The 24,516-nt window shown below is 48.6% G+C and overlaps 1 protein-coding gene across 6 annotated transcripts in view; it reads left to right on the top strand.

Annotated features, from left to right (window-relative positions):
- Positions 1 to 24,516, top strand: part of LOC147637617 (Metallopeptidase M24 family protein) — a 212,691-nt gene that overhangs the window by 160,499 nt on the left and 27,676 nt on the right. For 3 of the 6 annotated variants that reach the window (XM_086799446.1, XM_086799445.1, XM_086799440.1), the window contains 4 exons: positions 151 to 204; positions 290 to 395; positions 534 to 602; positions 22,350 to 24,097. In XM_086799446.1, the coding sequence (XP_086655572.1) occupies positions 151 to 204; positions 290 to 395; positions 534 to 602; positions 22,350 to 22,412 (292 nt within the window). In that variant the 3' untranslated portion in view covers positions 22,413 to 24,097. Of the gene's footprint in view, positions 1 to 150; positions 205 to 289; positions 396 to 533; positions 603 to 22,349; positions 24,098 to 24,516 lie in introns of those variants that run through there. The other 3 variants (XM_086799443.1, XM_086799444.1, XM_086799442.1) reach the window with 1 other exon arrangement.

Here is a 24,516-nt window from a genome sequence, read left to right as displayed (position 1 = left end):
TGCATAATTTATCGTGGTAAATTTTGCAACGGACCAAGCAAACCTTTGGTTTTCCCTTTCAATGTGATTTTATATAATGCCGCCATAAAAAGCAGACTCTGCAATGGTGGCTATTAATACTAACTGTACTTAACAGTCTTGACATAACAGGTTGGCAGAGTTGAAAATTTTAGATGCTTTATTGAAAGCAAACATTTTAAATGGGTAAGTAATATTTTTGACATAAAGCTTCTTGGACATATAAATAGAAATTTGGCTGGTGGTCATTTTGCAATTTGAATGTTGGCAGAAATGTTGAGAAAATGCTTGAAAAAAGATTAGGAGCCACCTTTATGCCTCATGGGTTAGGTCATTTCCTTGGCCTTGATACCCATGATCCAGGCGGTTACCTTAAGGTAAATGCTAGTTTTGAAACTACTAAGTTTTGGAAATATTTTGTGTGCTCTTTTAATGTGGTGTCTCTTATAAAAGAACTTGATTGCATTTAAAGCTGATTGAAATGTTAATGTAGATGTTTATTCTTTTAAAAGCAGGGCTCAAAAAGGCCAACAGCTTTGGGCTTGAAATCCCTTCGAACAACTAGAGTCCTGGAAGAAGGAATGGTATCTCTCTCATATTTTGGCAACTAGTTTTTCTTGTTCATGTTGTCGTGACATCCAGTTCAATCATGGATCATATGTAACATGTTTTTGGTCAATTCTTTTTGACCCTTTGGGTCTTTTGTGGATGTTAATACAATCTCTCTTTCTCTCTCTCTCAGCCCGATTTTTACTGATTTTGCTGCACAAAACAATGTTTTTTTTTCCTTCTGAAAAAAGTTCTCAAATTTGAGGCTGATTTTGGGGAAATTGCACTCTAGTCCAGAAGGAAAGTTTTCTATTGGGTTCAAGACAAGAAAATTGGTACCAATCTTGCTTGATTTGGAGAACTTTGGTTTGGGCACCATTCCACCAACAAAATGGAAGCCCATTTCAATGCAAGTACACAGAAAATTAACAGCTCCGTAAAATCTTATGCACAGGCTGGCTTCGTCATTCCCCGGGATATTCTGATGTTCGAAGAAGAGCAGCATGATAAGGAAGTAGGTGGGTTCAAGGAGGCCCATGACCAACAACATTCCAAGCTGAAAGAGAAACATGTACTAAAGGCTGAACTTGCAAAAGAGGGTAAGGAATCACAGTAGGCAGCTCCCTTGTTTTGCAAATAAACCAGATCATAGAAGCCACTGCCAAGTTCCAAGAAGATATTTAGATCACCACAAAGGGCACATTGTTACTGCCTCCCAATGATCAGAGGTGATCAAGAAACAGAAGACCCAATGAACACAGACTATCATGACCCCTAAGCTTAAGGAAGAGAAACGTTTTAAGTGATGAATTTTAAGTAGGATAGGCTAAAATTTTGAAAATTTATGTTATGTATGCATAGTTGAATGGAATATATAGAGGAAAAATGTTTTTTTTAAAACATTTTGCCCTTGGGTTTTTGGGCCTGTAACCAGGGGGAACGTTTTGGAATGTGGGGGAACTTTTCCCCCTGGCCGTTCCTTGGGAGGGAACGTTTCTCCACATTTTGGAACTTCCAGAGGGGGAACGGCGTTCCCCAGTAACTATGGTGAGCAGGGAAAGGCACACTGAGCATAGGTGTACCAATGGCATTCGACATGGCCTCTATTTTTTTGATTCCTTGAACGTTGCAAGGCCTTCATAAAGGGCTGCCCTATGGGACAACGAAATCTACATGGGGATGACCTTTCACCACTTCAGGTGGAGCAAAGAAAAGCCGGGATGATACAGGTCATGAAGGTACGGAAAGTGGCAAAATGGGCCATTTACTGAGATGGTCGTGTGATCATTACAGAGCATGGCCCCACATGGGGACATCCTCATGCTCATCCTTCATACCACTTGTACCCTGCTTTCTACATACAGTCACTTATCATTAGCTTGAGCTGTGTCGTCCGCTTCACTGTGACCTCTGCTGAGTGTGCACGGTACAGTCAAGGACATGTATCAGTGTTCTCTGAGTATTGCAAGTGTTCTTGTTCCTTTCGCAGTCATGTATCTTCTTGTGTTGTGTTCCGCTCCATAGTGTTTTTTGTGTTGTGAGCATCGAGGACTCCGGATATACTGTCCAAAGGCGAGCCACCATGTAGTGTACTGGGCAATCAGCCTTGCTACAGGTACACTAAAATTTGGCATGCCCGGAGGGACTCTTGAAACTAGAAGTCCTGTAAGCTCACCCTTTTCTCTGCGTTGCGTCGTGTTTCTGTGTTGCGTCCTCTCTGGATGCCCAATACACGCGCCCGTGGTAGGCCGGTCAGCCCATCCAAAAATCCTCTTTCAATACGCTGCTACGGTCGGAAGAGGTTCAACTACGTACCACCTAGGGACCCTCTTCCACCTCTCCCTATGGCAACTAACCTTGGTAACCCCACCCTCGGCAACGCGGGAGGCTAAGCCAACCCTCCTGGTCCAACTAATCCTCCTGGCGCAGAACCCCTTGCCACTGAGGATGGGGATGACCACATCCGACGGTTCATCTCCATTTGTAAGAGCCGGGGTCTTGAGCGGGAGGATGCCTTCTTGGTGCTCTTCCCGTCCACTCTCCAAGGTTCTGCAGACTGGACCACTCTAAAGGATACCTTCCGTCGTGGTAACTACGAGGACTGTATTCTCCAAGAGCTAGGGAAGCTCCAACTGCTACCAGGGGAGAGTGTGTCGGAACTCATGACACGGACCATAGTACTGGTGGCTTGCTTACCGACTTACCCTGGCGACTTCATAGTGCGTCAGTGGGTGACACAAGTCTTACCCAGGTCCACCCAGTATAAGATTCGAGAGAGTCGGCCCACACCAACAACATTGTTGGAATTCTAGGAGCTAGCCTCCCCGCTTGAAAATGCACTACTCATGTTTGAGCATGATGTAGGCTTTGTACATCCAATAGTGACACAATCGGATGACCGGGTGGCTCAGTGGAAGCGGGAGCTGAAGGCACTCAATGTGAGCCATAAACCTTCGAGCGAGGAAAGTACCCTGCTCCAACTCAAAAGGGAGATTGAAGAAGTGAAGACTCGGCACGAAGCCAAGAAGGGCTGTGGTGTGCTATATGCTAGTCACTTGGACACACCGTCCAAGAATGCCCAAAAAGGAGGTATTGCTCCTTTTGTGAAAAAAAGAGGACATGAAGATAAAGATTGCTACTACCTCAAGGGGTTCCATCAACTCCATCAACAACAAACTCCTCATCCCGCCTCGGCAGTCCCTAATCTTGCCGTTGCCGTTGCCGTTGCCGTTGCCGTGTTGCTACCTCCTCCTTGCCCACCCACTCCCGAGGTGACCTAGCTTCCACCACTTATCCCTAATCCTCCTGCACCAACCACCATGGCAGCAGCCCCCGTCAACCGTCCTACTCGCCCTCCCCAACCTCGCAATCGTCCTGTTCTTTGCTATAGATGTGGGGAATTCGGTCATTACCAAAGCCGCTGCCCCCTTCCTGAAGGTGCTCCGCATTGTCTGGAATCCAAGGATCATTACACCCGGGATTGCCCCAAGCAAAGGGCATCCACTTCTTTCGACTTCACATTTCCAACCCCAACCACCCACTTGGTCTCTGTAGGGCATCCTCCATCCACTTGCGAACCTTCCTCCCCCACTCTTGGAGTGTCCGTCACAGCCCCAACACCTACCCATGACGATCCACCATCCACCACAGTGGTCACTAGATCACAAAGAAAGGCCATGCCTAAAGAGCAATTGTGCAACAAGGGGATGAGCCAGTCCCCCGCACAGTCATAGATCAGTCCTTCTTGTAGGCCTTCAAGGACCTCCACAACCAAGCTTCCGTGTTGGACAAACCACCTACCCCCTCAAACCACAACTTACACCTTTCTCTGTGGAGGATCTACTCAAGGGAAATACCATGTCAGTGAACCTCTTTGATCTTCTCCGGATTAGCCCGAGTGTCCAACAATGTCTCAGTACACTACTGCAGCAACTCAATGGTACGACCACCAATAGTGGTGGGCAGTATGGTAGGTTTCCCTTTCCTCCGGTGTTACCGGTTGCATGGGGTATTAGATGTACCGATCCCTTCCTTACACAGACTACCGGAGCCCTTGCCTCTCGGTGGAGATTCATGGTACCCCACTTTTTGGGGCAATCGTTGACGGTGGCTTTGGGGTGAACCTCATGCTGGAATTCACACTCCATGCAGTAGGTCTCAAGGTGACGTGGCCAACCAACTTCTGTGTTCGGATGGCTGACCAACGGGAGGTGAGACCTATCACGGCCTAGTAGAAGGTGTCACTATACTAAGCCAAGGGATCCATTCTTACTCAACTTTGTAGCGATCTGGCTTCTTGAAGTCAGAGGGGCCCACTCATTACTCATTGGTCGTACATGGCTTAGGAGTACAGGTGTTTTGCACGATGATTGGGGTTCTGACGGATTGTGGATTCCTCAAGAGCATGGCCCACAAGAGCTCAAATTGGAGGAAGGTCTGGACCAAGGGATCCGTGGTGCCATAGCAGCACCCATTTCTTCTCCCAACTCTCCAACGCCCACTTCTTGGCCAACAAAAGAAGAAGGCCTTGTTCCCCATGCTAATGAGTCAGAACTCCTTGACTGGCTCTAGGTAGAACTCCTTGACTGGCTCTAGGTAGCAGAAGCATAGTCACATGGGAACGCCGTTCCATAGAGTAGGAACGAGGGAATGTGCCATGCATATAGTTGGGAATGCTGGAACGTGGTGGAACAGGTTGTTTTTTAGGAGCACCTCAATTCCGTGCCTAGAACGGGAACCGGCGTTCCCGGAATGCCGTTTCTGTATTAAACGTTGGTCAAAAAATGTTACGCTGGGAAGAAAACGTTTTTTTTTTCTTTAAACATTTAATAGGGTGCCCAAACATTGGGCACCCTGTTAAAAAACGTAAAAGCCCCAATTTAAAAAACGTAAAAGCCCCAATTCAAGAAAACATCGCGACGTCACACGTAGGCACCCTGTTAAAAAACGTAAAAGTCCCAATTCAAGAAAACATCGAGCCACGTCACACGTGGCCTCAAAACAGCACACAAAGTTCAAACTGCAACGTTAGGAAAAAACAGCCTGCAATGTTAAGAAGAAAACGACCTGTTGCAACGTTAGCATGGCAAAAACGTCCGTTATTCCCAACGTTAAAGAAAAAAATGTCATTCTCAACGTTCAGAAAAAACGTACCTCTGTAGCACATATAAACTTGCAAAATTGCAGATTCCAACTCAAGTCTCAAGTACACCCAAGTACAATGCACCATTGGCAGCATTGAAATTCTCTCATCTCTCTAGAGTCTAAGGCTCTAATCTTTCTCTCTCTCTCTCTCTCTCTCTCTCTCATATCTCTCCCCGGGCACTCCACACTATATCATATCTTTAGACTACAGGGGATCACGGGCATCGGATATACTGCTGCTTTGTGGATTTCCCCAAAGCTTTTGATACTGTCCCACGGGCCAGACTGATGAGGAGACTGTAGGATATGGGAGTGCCAGCAGAGATGCTGTGGGGGATCATTACACTCTATGAGTCAGTCACACGAAGAGTATGGGGTCTAGGAGGTGACTCAAGGATCATACACAGCACTATCGGGGTGAAGCAGGGCTGCCCCTTGTCTCCTACTCTATTTGGTCTATACATTGAGGAGATCTTGGATTACATAGACAGACAGGGAGGACTGGGAGCACATTTGGCAGGAGTCTTGATACCGATCCTCTTGTATGCAGATGATATTGTTCTTATTTCTGATTCACCGAAGGGGCTGTAGAGGCATTTGGATGCATTACGGGCCTTTTGTGAGGACCGGGACCTCACTGTGAACCTTGGAAAGACCAAGGTAATGATCTTTAACACCTCCTCACAGTGGATAAGTAGATCTGCAGTACAGTTTACATACAGTGGAGAGCCTGTGGAGTACGTTACCTCATATGTATACCTTGGATCACTTTTGCTGGACCTCAGTTCTCAATGCGGAAGGTGGCCAACGCTAGATTGATGAGGGGATATGTAGCCCTTGGCTCGCTAGAGAGGCAATGCTCACAGATACAGTTTCAGGAGCTGAGGACGAAGCTTTGGCTATTTGATACTCTAGTTACACCTGCATTACTGTATGATGCAGGAGCCCGGCCGAGTGGTGTGACACACGACAGAGCCACTGAGTTATGCAGACCTCGACGCCCCAGACCCCGTGGCCCTCGTCCATAGCCACGCCACCACGGGAGGATCCGGGCCATCATGTCCCATAATCCCAGGACCTCACGCCAGCTCAGTTTTACCACCTTGAGCACCATGTCACAACGGCCCATGAGGGATGTATTAGGGTGATATGAGAGCTCTCTGCTCACGTACCTAGATGAGATTTTAAAGTTCTAGATTTTTGTTATCTTTCTTTATTACTATTCTGCACCGAGGATGATGTAACTCATGGATATGATGTATCCTTTTGGTCTCATAGATCATTTTGGCCTTTTGAAGATGTTAATACAACTTCTTTCTTTCTTTCTTTCTTTCTTTCTCTCTCTCTGGTGCCTGTGCGCTTGCCTATTGAGATGACCTGTGCGCCGGCCCCGACTGAAGCGAAGGCAGCCAACTGAACTCTCTCTTCCGGCCGATTGAAGCGAAAGCACTCGACACTCTCTCTCTGTGACAAAAACTCAACACACAAACCTTTGTATGAATGTATGCTCTTCTCTGTGTGTGTGTGTGTGTGTGTGTGAGTGTTGGGTGTGTGTGTGGGAGCATATATTGATATCAAGTTCTACACCCCCTACTATTGGGCATATTGGGCACTGATGACATTAGTGGGGATGTCATAGTATCTAATCCATACTATGCATGATGGAGCTAATGATTATATCGTCTTGTGGATGACTACCATGATTTTATAACTTGCACTCTCCTATAAGGAGATTTTGGGCATGTTCTTGGATTCATCTAGGTATATATACATGATCTTGCGCACACCATGCATATGTCTCTCATCCAAGAGAGTAACTAACATAATAAATAAGCATGCAAACCGAGTTGCAGCAGGATTCACTAAGTCCTGAGTTGTGGCCAACACTCTAGACTTCCTTGTAACAAATGTAACAAGCTGTGTTGTTTGGCTTAACACTTTTTCAACCCAAGGAAGTTTGCCAATTTCCTTAAACAAGAGGTCTAAAGAATGGCATGCACATGTTGTGTTGATCTCTGACTCTCCTGAGGGTATGCAGCGTCATCTGGATGCTTTACATGAGTTTGCACATGATAGTGGATTGTCTGTCAACCTTGGCAAAACCAAGGTTATGGTGTTTAACACCACGCCACAGTGGGTTAGGCGATCAGCTTCCACATTTACATATGGGCAGGAGATTGTGGAGTATACAGATGCATATACATATCTTGGGGTAGTATTCAGTGGGCCAGTGTTTTCGATGAGGAGAGCAGCAGAGACTAGATTGACTAGAGCACATGCAGCCCTGGGTGGTTTGGAGAGGATGTGTTCGCAGGTTCAGTTTCAGGAACCTCGAACAAAACTCTGGCTTTTTGACACTCTAGTGACATCAGCTATGCTTTATGGAGTGCAGATATGGGGACCTTCAGTGGGCCATCACAGCGCAGGCGGGTGGAGAGGTATGGAGAGGCCTTTGGTATCTATGATTGCTAGGCTTATTAGAGCCAAGGCTGTGGTACCTCATGAGATTATTCGAGCAGAGCTGGCGGCTGCCCCTCTGGCGATTGAGGCTCTTACGAGATCAGTCTCCTACATACATGGCTTGTGGGATCTCCCCCGAGACAGATATGCACGCCTCGCCCTGGAGTCCTCCCGACAGTTAGCTTTACAGGGAGACACGGCTTGTTGGTATGGACAGATGACATCTTGGTTCCAGGCACATGGTTTTAGCATGGACAGATTGCCTCCCTTCCAGTATTCTCTGGAGGCACCCTCTCTCACTCTTACACGGACAGAGATTACCAGACTCATCCGTCAGGATTTAGTTCAGCTGGACATTAGGAGGACATGGATACAGCCGACTGAGGAGCTGGGCACGAAGATGGCTTTCTACAGAGAACATTTTCTTCAGCTCACAGCAGATGGTTTTGTGATCAGACCCAGTTACATGGATGTACACTTGTCTCATGCAGTACGATGTGCTATTGGTCAGATTCGCACATCCTCACACCAGCTTGAGATTGAGATTGGCCGATATAGAGGTATACCAGCTGAGGCCAGGATATGCCGAGTATGCCATGGGGAGCCAGAGACAGAGCTGCATTATATATGCCATTGTACTGCATACTATGAGATACGTGGTCGTTTCCACTGTTTATTCAGAGAGGGTTTTGGACCACTTTCCAGAGTCATGGGGTACCAGGACCAGAGGTGTTTGGGATTGTTCTTGCTTGAGCTGCGGAGACATAGAGATAGCCTGCTTAGGCGCACAGAGAGCCAGACTCAGAGGCACATTACAGACTTCTTTAGTCCGGCCATCACTGCACGAGATGGACCACAGCAGCAGCAGGACATGGATACCGCCCACACCAGGGGTACACTGATTGATCGTGCGATTGAGCTTGGGTGGTCTAGACGCCCACGACCACGGAGGAGGGCATCCCAGCATAGACGGAGGTTGCAGCGGCAGATTCGGATTATTCTTGCGAGGCATGCGAGACACCCAGTCAGGGTGCTGACCACAGAGGATATTGAGGAGATCCGCCAGTGTCCGATGCGGCACATATTATGAGATGGAGGTACCTCCATAGTGTACCTTCCAGTTCCAGTTTCATTTTCTAGGTGCCAGTAGTATCATCTTTATTTTTCATTTTCTGGGTTTTTTTATCCAGACATTGTATCAGATCCACCATGATGTAACTTTTGGTCTCATAGGTCATTATGGCCTTTTGAAGACGTTAATATAACATTTCATTTCATTTCATTTCTCTCTCTCTCTTCCGGCCGACTGGAGCGAAGCGCCGTAGCCATTTTTCTTTTTTCTTCTTACAGCGCAGTGGTGGCACAGCAGCTGTGGTGCAGGGCCCTCAATTCACCATTTCTCCACAATCGATTGCGTGCACGTTTGCCCACCATAAGCGCGGAGGCTTGCGTCTTGTACACGAAAATCGTCGCCTTTTCGAAGGAAGTTAGGCAAATAGGACTGCAGGAGGCGCTTGGGTTTGCAAGTAGTTGCAGAAAGCACAGAAGGGACTGTACTTCCCTCTCTCTCTCTTCTGCAGTTCTGTGCAGGTGCAAACAGTAAGGTGCAGGAGGTACAGTAAGGTGCATTGCCAGTTTTCAGTTTGCGCAGGTGCAAACAGTAAGGTGCAGGAGGTACAGTCGGGCAGAAGGTACAGTAAGGTGCATTGCCAGTTTTTCAATTCTGCCCCATTTTCCCACCCACCCTTGCCCAGGTCCCCAAGGCAGCAACTAGTAGGGGAAAACTTGTCTCAACCCCTAGAGGGAGAACAGGATGGTGAGACAACCTTTCACACCCCCACGAAGGCACCAAATGCCTACCGCAGAAGATTGAAGGAATGATGTCCCTTGGCTCACGAAGGATTACGAAGATGGCCCGACGAGATGAGGCCCTTTATGAGGAGCTAAAGCTTCACATAAGGACAGAGATGAACACCATGCGACAAGAGCTTGAAAAGGAATGGACCGAGCAGATGCATGCCCAAAGGAAAGTGATATACGAAATGCTGAAGGAAGAGATATATGTACAATTGAAAGGAGAAATGCAAGCCCAAGTACGAGTTGAGATGGAATTAGCCCAAGCCTTGATGCACATGGAAATGAAAAAAGAGATGCAGAAATGGAAGGATGACATGCTCTGCGAGATTGGCACAATAGTTGCATCATACGAAGGCACTTTGAAGACATGTATGGCTGACTGCGAAAAAGACATCACAGAAATGCAGAACACTTTGGAATCATGTAAGGCAAAAGTGGCTGCAGGTGAGAAAGAAATGCATTCATGGGCTGAAATTACCAGTGCCACAAAGAAACAAATTGAGGAAGTCAACCCATGGATTGAAGTAGTAAAAAAATAGAAGGATACACCAGTCAATAAAGTAGAGGTGATGAATGCTACATTGGAAGAGGAAGCCAAGAGACGGGCACGTGCCTTACATGTACGTGTAGTTGGGTGGAAAGATAAGGGAAATCCCCAAGAGGATGCAAAAGCTCTTGCAACCAAAATTGGAGCCACTGATGTACCCATTGCCGGAGCATGGCGAGTAGGCAGAGATGAAACCAGGGCGAAGATATTGATCATCAGGTTTGGTGACTTGGAGAAGAAGAAGGCCTTCCTCTCCAAAAGGATGGCCCTTAAGGGGGAAAAGATTTATTTGGATGAGGACCTTACACCGGCACAGATAGCACACCGGAAGGAACACATGCCGCATGTGCTTGAGGCAAGGAAAGAGGGTCAATGGGCGGTATACAGAGATGGCCGAGCCATCATTACGGAGAGGAGGCCCGCTTGACGGTGCGCGGCCTATGAGACCTTGCGATTCATGGTGTGGAATTGCAAGGGAGCCCTTAGAATGGATGCAGGATACTTTGAGGATACTCTCAGACACAGTGATATTGCTATGTATATGGAGACCCATCAGTGCACAAACAAGAGGCTTCCTGATGTCCGGGGTTATAGATGGGAATCAGTTTTCCGCCCTCAGCCACGCACAGTGGGAGGTACTAGAGGATCTGGAGGAGTGGCAATACTTTACAGGGAGGAGCTTCGTGACAAAATACATGTGGTACATAGAGATGCAGATGCGAGGTACATGTGGGTCCGAATATGCAGAGTGGGGCTCCGCGAGCTATATGTGGCGGTATGCTACTTTCCCCCCAGGTTTGCACCATCAGGAGAGTTGCCCTATATACCACTATATGATGATATCATGAGGTTTGCCAGCATGGAGCACATATTACTTTAATGCACGTACACGCACATAGCAGACACAGTTGTATGATACTCAAGAGGCTATGTACCGGGAGATCACGGCAAAGGATGTAGGGTTGCAGAGATCAGCACAGGATGAGGGGGAGATTACAGATTATGGCAGGCATTTTCTCACACTCAGGAGTGCACATGGGTTGGTCACAGACAATGGCTTATCGAGATGGCAAGGATCAGATGCTCTCACACTGGAACTCTATAGGGGGAGCGAGCACAGTGGACTACTTGATGGGATCTCCTTTATTGATACTTGATGTGCGGGGTTTCACGATTTCCAGTAGGCCCATCGGCATACTAGCCAATCATGCATACATGAGTTTCACACTGGTAGGTAGATCCCCGAGAGATGGGCCAGCCACTAGGTACCCGAGATATCAGTTTACACGTGAGACAGTTGGGGTTTATCGAGATGCACTATCTGATGCTTTAGCCCCGGATAGCCCTCTGGACGAGATCCGAGAGGATTGGCAGGTGTACTACATGCATCCGCCTCATATGCGTTTCCCTGCACTATTATCCCTTCCACCCACCCCCGCAGCACTGCCCCACAGAAGAGTTGGTATGATGATGAGTGTCGTGAGACACGAGCACAGCTACAGCGTGAGATTGCCATTGGGTCTCACATGCATAGACAGGCTAGGATGATCTTTCAGCGCCTTGTGCGGAGGAAGAAACGAGCCTATCTGGCTAAGCTAGAGGAGGAGATCTACCAACTCTTTCTGGGGAAGGACAGCAAGAGGGCATGGAAGATGTTTCAGGAGAGACAGCCTAGTACTCCGATTACTGCACGTGAGGCATGGCATACTTATGCTAGAGAGCTATATGATGCACCAAGACAGCCCCCCACCCGGGAGCTAGACCGCCGGCTAGCAGCACCTTTTTTAGTATGCGGATGGTGCCAGATGTGATAGACAGGTTACAGAATGGAAAGGCACAGGATCATGATGGGCTAGTTGGAGAGCACTTCTCATATGCACGGGACACTTTGGCTCTGCTCATCGTACATGTGTTTAATCGTGCCATTTGTGAGGGTTTCCCGACAAGCTGGACAAAGCATATCATTGTACCACTTTTAAAGAGTGGGGACCCCATGGTACCAGGCAACTACAGGACGATCATGATTGGTCATTACTTGGCCAAATTATATGGCTCTATATTGGAGTCAGAGCTGAGCCGATGGGCAGAGAGGCATGGTCATCGAGCACATGGACAGGCTGGCTTCAGGAGAGGATTTACTACCTTGGATCACATGCTGACACTTCGGGCACTTATTGAAGAGGGCAGGGCACAGAAGAGAAGGATATACTGCTGCTTTGTGGACTTCTGCAAACCTTCGATACCGTACCAAGTGCTAGGCTTATGCACAAATTGCATGACATTGAGGTACCCGAGGATATGTAGTGGGGGATATATGCTTTGTATGAGTCTGTGAGGTAGAGTCTTAGCTCCAGGCAGACTATCTGATAGGGTGACTAGCACGATAGGGGTGAAGCAGGGATGCCCGCTATCGCCCACCCTCTTTGGACTGTACATTGATGGGGTCTCTGATTATGTAGACAGATTGGGAGGCCCAGGGGCATGCCTGGCAGGGGTGTTGATACCCATCTTGTTATATGCTGATGATATTGTTCTAATCTGAGACTCTCCGGAGGGATTACAGAGACACCTGGATGCATTACAGGCTTTCTGTGCGGATAGAGATCTGACAGTGAACCTTGGGAAAACCAAGGTTATGGTGTTAACACCACACAGGCATGGGTGATCAAATCAGAGCCTCAGTTCACTTTGTGAGGGGAGCCGGTAGAGTAAGTCAGGTCATATGTCTACTTGGGAGTTACTTTCACACGACCGCGTTTATCCCTGAAGGGGGCGGCAGCAGCTAGATTAGCTCGAGGGCATGCAGCCTTGGGGGCACTTGAGAGGCAGTGTTCACACATACAGTTTCAGGAGCCATGCATGAAATTGTGGCTATTTGATACGCTTGTCACATGGACCCTCCTGTTCGGAGCTCCAATTTGGAGACCCAGTATACATCACAGATCTCAGAGAGGGACAGATGAGGGATGGAGGCAAATGGAGAGACCACTGATTATGATGATTACCTGCATGATTCGGAGCAAATCATCAGTACCACATGAGATTGTTCAGGCTGAGCTGGGTGCCCCACCAGTAGTAACCGAGGCCCTATTCCAGGCAGTTACCTTTTTAGAGCGGCTATGCGAGCTCCCTCAGCAGAGGTACTCCTGATTGGCATTGACCGCATCCATACAGTTGGCAGAGGATGGAAATACTCATTGTTGGTATGCTCAGATGAGATCATGGTTTGACCTACATGGTTTGCGGATAGAGGTTATGCCACCTTTCAGTACAGTCTGGATTGTCCATTTTTGGATCTCACCCGCTCAGACGGAAACGGCGTGATCAAGATGGATATCATCAGAGTGGACACAGAGAGGACATGGACTAGCCCCCTTGAGCCCTTGGGCACGAAAATGGCTCATTACAAGAGCCCATTTTCTACACCTCTCACCGGATGATTTTATCACCCGCCCGGCGTACATGGATGTACACCTTTCACGTAGGATACGTTGTGCCATTGGACAGATCGTGACCTCATCACACCAGCTGCGGATTGAGAAAGGGCGATATGTGCATCAGATCGTGGATGACCGCATTTGTCATTTATGCTACCATGAGGTAGAGACAGAGGAACACTACATGTGCCGATGTACAGTCTATTATGAGATCCGAGGGAGATATCACTGCCTCTTCTGAGAGGGTTTTGGGCCGTTACGCAGCGTCATGGAGTTTGAGGATCAGAGATGCGTGGGATTGTTTCTACTTGAGCTCAGGAGACACAGAGACCCTCTTGGTAGATAGGAGGCCGAACCATGATGTACCTAGACAGAGGACCCTGACAGATTTCTTCGGCACCAACACCAGCAACCAGCCACACCCTCCTGATACCTCCTCCATTGGGCCATCAGGGCATCGACCACGCTCCCAAGGAGTCACCACTAACAGAGTAGTTATCTTATGTCGTGCCCATGGGCCACGCCCACCAGGATCCCGATCACGACACAGCCATTATTGCTCGGCATTGGAGGCGCCTACCTCGCTTCTATGACCACTCCATTCTAGAAAGCCATGGCCGGAGATACTTGATCTAAGGAGAGGGCAACACTTCAATTGATTAGCATACATGGATCTACCTGATATACATTTTTCAGTATTTTTCAGTATTTTCTACTAAGTATCATCTCGGAGTCTTACAGTTCTGTTCTTATAACTGTAGGACAATCAGTTTATTGTACTTTTTAGTTCTCATTTAGTTGTTCTCTTTGATGATAGACCAACTTCAATGTACTCTCAGTTTTGGTCTCATAGGCCACTATGGCCTCTTAGAGACATCAATATATCATTTCATTTCTCTCTCTCTCTCTCATATGCCTCCTAAGGGAAACCAAGAGAGCCAAGAAAGCTAATGCATGGTGATGGTGGATGAGGTGCGCAGTTTGGATAGGATTTAATCGTTTACAACGATTGAAACATTCACTAACGTTTGGAAACGATAGTGAACGTGGGAGTTTGATTTATATAGGTTAGAAAAATGAAGGGGAAAACATCACAATTTTTTTTTCTTATGTTTCTTACGTGCGTGCGGATCTGTGGATCTCTCTCTCTTCAGCGCTCGCTCATCGTCGTAAGAGTCTCACTCTCTTCTCTCTCCCCCGCACAGGCCAACACCTCTCTTTCTCCTTCTTGCACTCGCTCAACTCTCTCTCTGTCTCTCCTCTCTCTCTCCCTCTCTCTCTCCCCCCCCCCCCCCCCCCCCGGCACACACACACACTCTCTCTCTCTTGCTTGAGCTGCGGAGACATAGAGATAGCCTGCTTAGGCGCCACAGAGGCCAGACTCAGAGGCACATTACAGACTTCTTTAGTCCGGCCATCACTGCGCCAGATGGACCACAGCAGCAGCAGGACATGGATACCGCCCACACCAGGGGTACACTGATTGATCGTGTGATTGAGCTTGGGTGGTCCAGACGCCCACGACTACGGAGGAGGGCATCCCAGCATAGACGGAGGTTGCAGCGGCAGATTCGGATTATTCTTGCGAGGCATGCGAGACACCCAGTCAGGGTGCTGACCACAGAGGATATTGAGGAGATCCGCCAGTGTCCGATGCGGCACATATTATGAGATGGAGGTACCTCCATAGTGTACCTTCCAGTTCCAGTTTCATTTTCTAGGTGCCAGTAGTATCATCTTTATTTTTCATTTTCTGGGTTTTTTTTATCCAGACATTGTATCAGATCCACCATGATGTAACTTTTGGTCTCATAGGTCATTATGGCCTTCTGAAGACGTTAATATAACATTTCATTTCATTTCATTTTCTCTCTCTCTCTCTCTCTCTCTCTCTCTCTCTCTCTCTCTCTCTCTCTCTCTCTCTCTCAACTCTCTCTCTCTCTCTCTCTCTCTCTCTCAACTCTCCTCTCTCTCTCTCTCTCTCTCTCTTCGCTCTCCCCTCCCGCTGCCTGCCTGCGCCCCCCCCTCCCGCTGCGCCCACCCCTCCCGCTGCCCGCTTCACTGCCTACCTACGCCCCCCCCCCCCCCCCTTTCTCTCCCTCCCGCTGCGCCCACCCCCCTCCAGCTGCGCCCACCCCTCTCGCTTCGCCATGCGCCCACCCCTCCCGCTGCCCCCTTCGCTCTTCGCTCTCCCCTCCCGCTGCCTGCCTGCGCCCCCCATCTCTCTCTCTCTCTCTCTCTCTCTCTCTCTCTCTCTCTCTCTCTCTCTCTCTCTCTCTCTCTCTCTCTCTCTCTCTCTCGCCGCTGCCTGTTCGTGTCCGCACTCCTCCCCCGCCACCTCCCTCCCACCTGCTGTTCCCTTGTTCGCCGCCGCGCTGCGCCCTGCTCGCTTCCGCCGCCTGCTCGCTCTCGCCGCCGCCGCCTGCTGTTTGCCCTGCTCGCCGCCCCCCTCTGTTCGAACTTGCTGCCACCCCCAGCCGCCTGCTGCCCTGTTCACTGTTCGCCGCACAGTTCTGCTGGCAATATGCTGGCCAGCGTATCTATCTGCTAGGCTGTACGCGCCCCTTTCCCCACCCACCCTTGCTCAGGCCCCCAAGGCAGCAACATAACTCTCTCTCTCTCGCTTCTTCCATGGCTGCCCCTTGCGCAACCCGACGAAGGGCGACCTTTATGGTCACAAACCAAGAGGATAACAAATGTGGAAAAGGAGATGAAGGAATGGAAGGCAAAGATGGAGGGATGGTGGAAGGAGAAAGCCAACTTTCTCAAATGGTATTCAATGAGGGTAAGCGGTGGAAAGAGGAGAAGGAGGACCTCATAGCAGAAGTCAAAGACCTTCACGGGGAAGTCAACACGCTCAAAGGCGTAATTTCAGCTCTTCAGAGGGAGCTTGCAGAGGCCAAGGCAAATGGTGGACTTGATAGAAGAGCTCGAGGTTATCAAGGAACAAGTACGGGCAATTAAGGAAGAAGAGAAGCAACACGAAGCAAAGACTTCCTCATGGGTGGAAGTCATCACCAAAACTCAAAAGAAGATGGATGAAGCAGAGAAGTGGATAGAGGTCGCCAAGAAGGGTTAAAGGTAAGGAGATAACAACCCCTACAACCTACAATCATTAACATGACTTTGGGAAGAGGAACAACGAAGACGTACACGTGCTTTGCATGTGAGGATTACCGGTCTTAAAGACGGGGATAAAGTTGAAGAGGAGGTGAAAGAGCTTATGGTGTTGATGGGGATTGACAGTCCGGCACACGCAAAAGCCTGGAGAGTGGGCAAAAAGCGGAGGCAACGGGAACATCAAGGAAAGAGCTCTCATACTTCGCTTCCCCTCTATTGAGGCGAAGGAGGAGTTCTTGAAGAGACGACCCACTTAAAAGAATACAGGCATTTTTCCTTGGTGATGTGATCTTACTCTTTCACAGCTTGCACATATGAAGGAAGTCATGCCAGAGATTAGGCGGCAAGAGAAAAGGGAAAGATAGCATTTTATAGAGAAGGGAGGGTGGTCATCGTGGAGCGATGCTCTACATGACGGTGCGGGACATATGGGACCAAATTAAAGCTGGCAGCCTGGAACTGCAATGGATCCTCAGACTTGATGTAGGTGCCTTTGAGGACAGCTTTAGAGATAGAGATATAGTCTTCTACTCGGAGACTCACCAGGCCCCTGGTCAGATGATGCCACAGGTGACAGGATACAGATGGGAGACAGCTTGCAGAGTAGGGACGAGATCGGTACACAGTAGTAGAGGATCAGGGGGGGTGGCAGTTCTTTTCAGGGAGGAGCTGCAACCGCTTCTACACATCGTTCGGAGAGCTTATCAGGCCAGATATATGTGGGTGAGACTGAGGGCCAACACAGGCAGATTCTTGTATATTGCCATATGCTATTTTGCTCCTAGTACATCGACATATGCAGCACCTAGAGGGCAGTCTCCTTTCTCTGTGCTAGATGATGACATATGGGAGTTCTCTAGGGATGGAGACATCATCCTGTTAGGGGACTTTAATGCCCGGACGGGCAACCGCCAGACAGCCTTTTATGATACCTCGGAGGAGATGCTGAGAGAGCTGGACACTCTGGATATGGGATTAGACAGACGCTCACAGGATGTGGAGTGCACAGAGTATGGGAGATATTTGGTAGATATGGGGACTGCACATGGATTGGCCATACTTAATGGCTTGCAGAGGTTTCCGTCAGCAGCTGGATTTACTTGCTTTCCACATAGACATGGTGCTAGCACAGTGGATTATGTTATGGCTATGCCGAGCTTTGTTTCATGCATTGAGGACTTCACAGTTGGATCTCGGCCCATTGGGGTAGTAGTGGATCATGCATTGTTGACATTGACTATCTCTTTTCACTTTACCACAGCTCAGAGGACACGAGTGGCAGATCACACTCGATATACTTTTACCTCAGAGACTGATGCTGTCCACACAGATGGGATTTATAGACGTCTGTACACAGAGGAGCCAGGGAGACCTTTGGAGGAGGAGACCCATATACTGACAGAGACTTTACAGGATGCAGCAAGAGAGGCATATCCACATACTCAGCCTGGACAGAGACAGCGTTCTGGATGTATGCCCTAGAACAGCTGGTATGATGAGGAGTGCAGAGAGACCAGAGCCCGACTGCACCAGCGGGAGGTTGCTTTGGGAGTCACTACTCACCAACAGTCACGTATTGCCTTCCGACGCCTTGTGCGAAGGAAGAAGCGGGCCTTCCTTGCTCAGCTAGAGCAGGAATTATACCAGCTGTTCTTGAGCCAGGATTCGAGGGAGGCTTGGCGTATGTTTCATGAGTCCTCCCGTGCTTTGGCCATCACTTCTACAGAGGTCTGGGGTAGTTATGCAGCATCTCTATATACAGTTCCTGGACAGACACCTTTTCCTGACCCGCCAGCACCATACCCACAGACATGTACTTTCTTTACCGCAGAGATGGTAAGGAAGGCCATTGATAGGATGAAGACTGGGAGAGCATATGATCATGATGGATTGGTCGCTGAGCACTTTATTCATGCGAGAGACATGCTGGCAGAGCTTCTAGCAGTGATGTTCAATCGTGCTATGTGCGAAGGCTTACCCGAGACTTGGAGTAGGTCCACCATCGTGCCTATCTTCAAGTCAGGGGACCCTATGGAGCCAGGGAATTATCGCACTATTATGATTGGTCACACACTAGCACGATTGTATGCATCCATTCTTGAGCAGCAGTTGAGTAGATGGGCAGAGAGAGAGGGCATTCGAGCAGAGGGACAGGCAGGGTTTAGGAGAGGTTTCTCTACTCTTGACCACATCTTGACTCTGCGGGCCATTATTGAGGAGGGCAGGTCGCATGGGCGACGGATTTATTGTAGCTTTGTGGACTTCCGCAAAGCATTTGATACAGTGCCCAGAGCCAGATTGATGAGGCGATTACAGGAGATGGGGGTACCCACAGAGCTCATATGGGGGATTTATGGCTTTATATAGATCAGTTGCAGGACAGGTACGCACCCCAGAGGGGGTCTCTACTTTGGTTCACTCCACTATAGGAGTGAAGCAAGGTTGCCCGTTATCTCCTTCATTGTTTGGTATGTATGTGGATGAGGCTTCTGACTACATTGAGAGATTGGGAGACAGAGGAGCCCAGCTAGCAGGTACATGGATCCCACTATTGTTATATGCTGATGATATTGTGTTGATCTCTGACTCCCCTGAGGGTATGCAGCGTCATCTGGATGCTTTACATGAGTTTGCACATGATAGTGGATTGTCTGTCAACCTTGGCAAAACCAAGGTTATGGTGTTTAACACCACGCCACAGTGGGTTAGGCAATCAGCTTCCACATTTACATATGGGCAGGAGATTGTGGAGTATACAGATGCATATACATATCTTGGGGTAGTATTGAGTGGGCCAGTGTTTTCGATGAGGAGAGCAGCAGAGACTAGATTGACTAGAGCACATGCAGCCCTGGGTGGTTTGGAGAGGATGTGTTCGCAGGTTCAGTTTCAGGAACCTCGAACGAAACTTTGGCTTTTTGACACTCTAGTGACATCAGCTATGCTTTATGGAGTGCAGATATGGGGACCTTCAGTGGGCCATCACAGCGCAGGCGGGTGGAGAGGTATGGAGAGGCCTTTCCTTTGGTATCTATGATTGCTAGGATTATTAGAGCCAAGGCCGTGGTACCTCATGAGATTATTCGAGCAGAGCTGGCGGCTGCCCCTCTGGTGATTGAGGCTCTTACGAGATCAGTCTCCTACATACATGGCTTGTGGGATCTCCCCTGAGACAGATATGCACGCCTCGCCCTGGAGTCCTCCTGACAGTTAGCTTTACAGGGAGACACGGCTTGTTGGTATGGACAGATGACATCTTGGTTCCAGGCACATGGTTTTAGCATGGACAGATTGCCTCCCTTCCAGTATTCTCTGGAGGCACCCTCTCTCACTCTCACACGGACTGAGATTACCAGACTCATCCGTTAGGATTTAGTTCAGCTGGACATTAGGAGGACATGGATACAGCCGACTGAGGAGCTGGGCACGAAGATGGCTTTCTACAGAGAGCATTTTCTTCAGCTCACAGCAGATGGTTTTGTGATCAGACCCAGCTACATGGATGTACACTTGTCTCATGCAGTACGATGTGCTATTGGTCAGATTCGCACATCCTCACACCAGCTTGAGATTGAGATTGGCCGATATAGAGGTATACCAGCTGAGGCCAGGATATGCCGAGTATGCCATGGGGAGCCAGAGACAGAGCTGCATTATATATGCCATTGTACTGCATACTATGAGATACGTGGTCGTTTCCACTGTTTATTCAGAGAGGGTTTTGGACCACTTTCCAGAGTCATGGGGTACTAGGACCAGAGGTGTTTGGGATTGTTCTTGCTTGAGCTGCGGAGACATAGAGATAGCCTGCTTAGGCGCACAGAGAGCCAGACTCAAAGGCACATTACAGACTTCTTTAGTCCAGCCATCACTGCGCCAGATGGACCACAGCAGCAGGCAGGACATGGATACCGCCCACACCAGAGGTACACTGATTGATTGTGCGATTGAGCTTGGGTGGTCCAGACGCCCACGACTACGGAGGAGGGCATCCCAGCAAAGACGGAGGTTGCAGCGGCGGATTCGGATTATTCTTGCGAGGCATGCGAGACACCCAGTCAGGGTGCTGACCACAGAGGATATTGAGGAGATCCGCCAGCGTCCGATGCGGCACATATTATGAGATGGAGGCACCTCCATAGTGTACCCCTCCGTCCCACATGATATTGTATCCCCTCACTATATTCCACTCACCTCCATAGCATACCCCCCCCCTCACTATATTCACACCCTATAAGGGTTTCTGTTTACCTTCCATTTCCAGTTTCATTTTCTAGGTGCCAGTAGTATCATCTTTATTTTTCATTTTCTGGGTTTTTTAATCCAGACATTGTATCAGATCCACCATGATGTAACTTTTGGTCTCATAGGTCATTATTGCCTTTTGAAGACGTTAATATAACATTTCATTTCATTTCATTTCATTTCTCCCTCCCTGCTGTACTGCGCTGTTGTGCTCGCGCTATGCTTGCGCTGCCAAAAACTCTCTCTCTCTCTCTCTCTCTCTCTCTCTCTCTCTCTCTCTCCCTCTCTCTCAGCATGGTCTCGACATAGATGACCTGCCACCTTTCCAGTATGATATACATGCACCACACATCCAGCTCTCTCACACAGTGAGAGGAACAGAGTCCTTCGGCACGATTTATGGCAGCGATACACTCAAAAGACTTGGATTACACCCAGTCAGCCTCTACCGCCGAAGATCAGCCTCTACCGCCGAAGATGCTATACTACAGAGATCAATTTATGCTTATCTCAGCAGATGGATTCATACAGAGACCTGGATACATGGATGTGTACATGCCTCACATTGCCCGAGTGGCGATTGGCCAGTTTGAGATTGAGGCAGGTAGGGCAGCACTAGAGCAGAGAGAATATGCAGACTATGCCAGGAGGAGGTTGAGAGTGAGGAACATTAGGTTGAGAGTGAGGAACATTATGTATGCAGATGCAGAGCGTATAGTGTGATTAGAGAGAGATACACCACCATCTTCAGTGGACATCCCTCACTCTGCCAGATCATGGAGTCCGCAGACCAGTGCAAATTTGGCCAGTTCTTGTTAGAGACACAGCGCCAGAGAGAGACTGATACGGACTCATACCACAGGGAAAGGTGGGCGACAGCTCCAGCTCACTGATTTCTTCCAGGGATCTAGCCCAGTGCCTAACCCTGACACAGGAGGGGGTTACACTTAAGCGCACTGCGGACCTCCGAGCCAGAGGGAGACTGAGTGCACCTGGCTACCAGACTCCCAGACTACATCAGAGGGAGATCACACAGATACGGGCTCGACATCAGCACCATATCCAGGAGTGTCTAGCTCACTTACACTCACACCCAGAGATCATGCTCTGAGGTATTTTTGCCTCGCCACATCGCCTATGTATCACATATTACACCCCCATTATGGTACTGGTTGGAGCTAGACAGATCTGCAGTGCATTCTTGTATACCCTACGCATATAGGTTGCGTACTGAGCCTCTAGCAGTAGTGCTCCATCCATCACACCCCCCCACTAGCTCAGTACTTTCATACTTTATTTCATGTTCATTTTGTCCTTTTTTTTTTCTGGACATCCAGAAGACATTGACAGTTGTACATTGATTTGTCTCATAGGTCGAGTTCGGCCTCTAGTAGATGGAGTTGATTTAGCAGGTACCTCAGTACATATTATGCTCTATGCTGATGATATTGTATTGGTGTCTGAGTCCCCAGGTGGTCTACAGCAGCATCTACATGCACTCCATGATTTCTGCACACAGAGGGGTCTTACTGTGAACCTTGGGAAAACCAAGGTTATGGTCTTTCATACATCGAGACAGGGCAGGAGTCAGTTGACATTCACTCTCGCAGGATGCCAGGTGGAGGTGGTGACATCATACGTGTACCTAGGGGTTACCTTCTCTGCAGCAGCCACACGCTTTACCATGGGTTCAGCAGCCAGAGCTAGATTGACACGGGGATATGCAGCATTGGCTATGCTAGAGAGACAGTGCCACCAGGCGCATTTTCAGGAGCCCCGGACGAAGGGGTGGCTATTTGACACATTAGTCACACCGGCATTGATGTATGGAGCAGCAGTATGGGCGCCAGGCCTTGCTACTCATTGGTGGACACATATAGAGAGACCACAGGCCCTCATGATGGCACGCATGATACGCAGCAAACCGTCAGTACCTCATGACATTATCCGAGGAGAGTTTGCTGCGCCTCCTATGATGGTAGAGGCCATATTTCAGACTATATGCCTGCTAGACAGATTCAGAGAGATGCCACAGGACAGATTATCATACAGAGCTTTTCAGGCATCTAGACAGTTGGCTGAGGCAGGAGACAGAGGATCATGGTATGCACAGGTCACACATTGGTTCTCACAGCATGGCCTAGACATGGATCATCTACCACCATTCCAGTATGACAGGGATGCACCACATATCCGTCTCTCTCATAGTGAGAGGAACAGAGTATTGAGACAGGATCTATGGCAGCTCTATACACGAGAGACATGGATATCGCCTACACAGCCTCTTCCACCGAAGATGCTATACTACAGAGATCACTTCATGAGTATCACTGATGATGGATTTATAGAGAGGCCTAGATACATGGAGGGCTTTTTACCACACGGCTCCCGAGTGGCTATTGGTCAGCTCAGAGTTTCATCACACCGATTGGAGATTGAGACTGGCAGAGCAGCACGGATCCCCCGAGAGGAGAGGGTATGCAGATTGTGCAGAGAGGAGGTGGAGAGTGAGGAGCATTATGTATGCAGATGCAGAGCATATACAGCCATCAGAGAGAGATATTCCATTTTATTCAGAGAGCCACATTCCCTACGCCAGATCTTTGAGACAGCAGACCAGCGCATACTGGGGAGATACATTCTAGACATACAGCGCCACAGAGAGACATTATTACAGGCTCAGACAGCTCCAGAGGGGGGACGACAGACACAGATTACTACATTTTTTCAGAGATCCATACCCCTCCCAGCCCCTACACGGCAGGGAATTACTCTCCAGAGAGCAGAGACACTTAGAGCCCGCAGGAGACAGAGGACACCTGGCTTTCGGACACCACGCCTATACCAGAGAGAGATGACAGAGATCAGAGCTCAGTTTCACAGAGAGGGTGCGGAGCGACTGGCTCGCTTCAGAGCACACCCAGGCATGTTCTTCAGGGAGCTGTGGACACCCCCTTCACTGATGTATACCATTTTATACCCCCAGTATGGTACAGGATGGAGCTAGCTAGGTTGCATATCATGATTGTATACTCCATGCATATAGCTTTGCATTCTCCTAGTAATAGAGCTCCATCCCCTGCACACCCAGATTCAGCTTTTTTATTCAGTACTTTTTCATTTTGTTGGGATGACAGAGGATACCCCATACAGGTACTCCGATTTGTCTCATAGGCCGAGTTCGGTCTTTTGGAAGACGTTAATAAAATCTTTCTTTCTTTCTTTCTTTCTCTCTCTCTCTCTCTCTCTCACCATGGAGGACATTGAGGATATCCGCCATCGACCGATGAGAGACATCTTTGGATAGTGATGTGTATGATGCTTACCTTTGTTGCTGGAGTTTTCCTCCCACATGTTATCCATTAGGAGCTCCTGGTACCGTACTTTTCCTCATAGTTGTTTCAGTTTCAGTTAGTTGTTTAATTGTTTTTAGCTTTCCTTACACAGACATTGTATCAGATCCACCAATTGTTGTAACCTTTTTGGTCTCATAGGTCATTTTGGCCTTTTGAAGACGTTAATATATCATTTCATTTCATTTCATTTCTCTCTCTCTCTCTCTCTCTCTCTCTCTCTCTCTCTCTCTCTCTCTCTCCCCATCGCACCTGTTCGCCATCTCTTGTGTTTGCCTGCATTCGC

This window comes from Cibotium barometz, chromosome 6, assembly GCF_041138505.1.
Source record: "Cibotium barometz isolate CiBa-2024 chromosome 6, ASM4113850v1, whole genome shotgun sequence".
Classification (NCBI taxonomy): Eukaryota; Viridiplantae; Streptophyta; class Polypodiopsida; order Cyatheales; family Cibotiaceae; genus Cibotium; species Cibotium barometz.
This window is presented reverse-complemented; position numbering and strand designations above follow the sequence as displayed.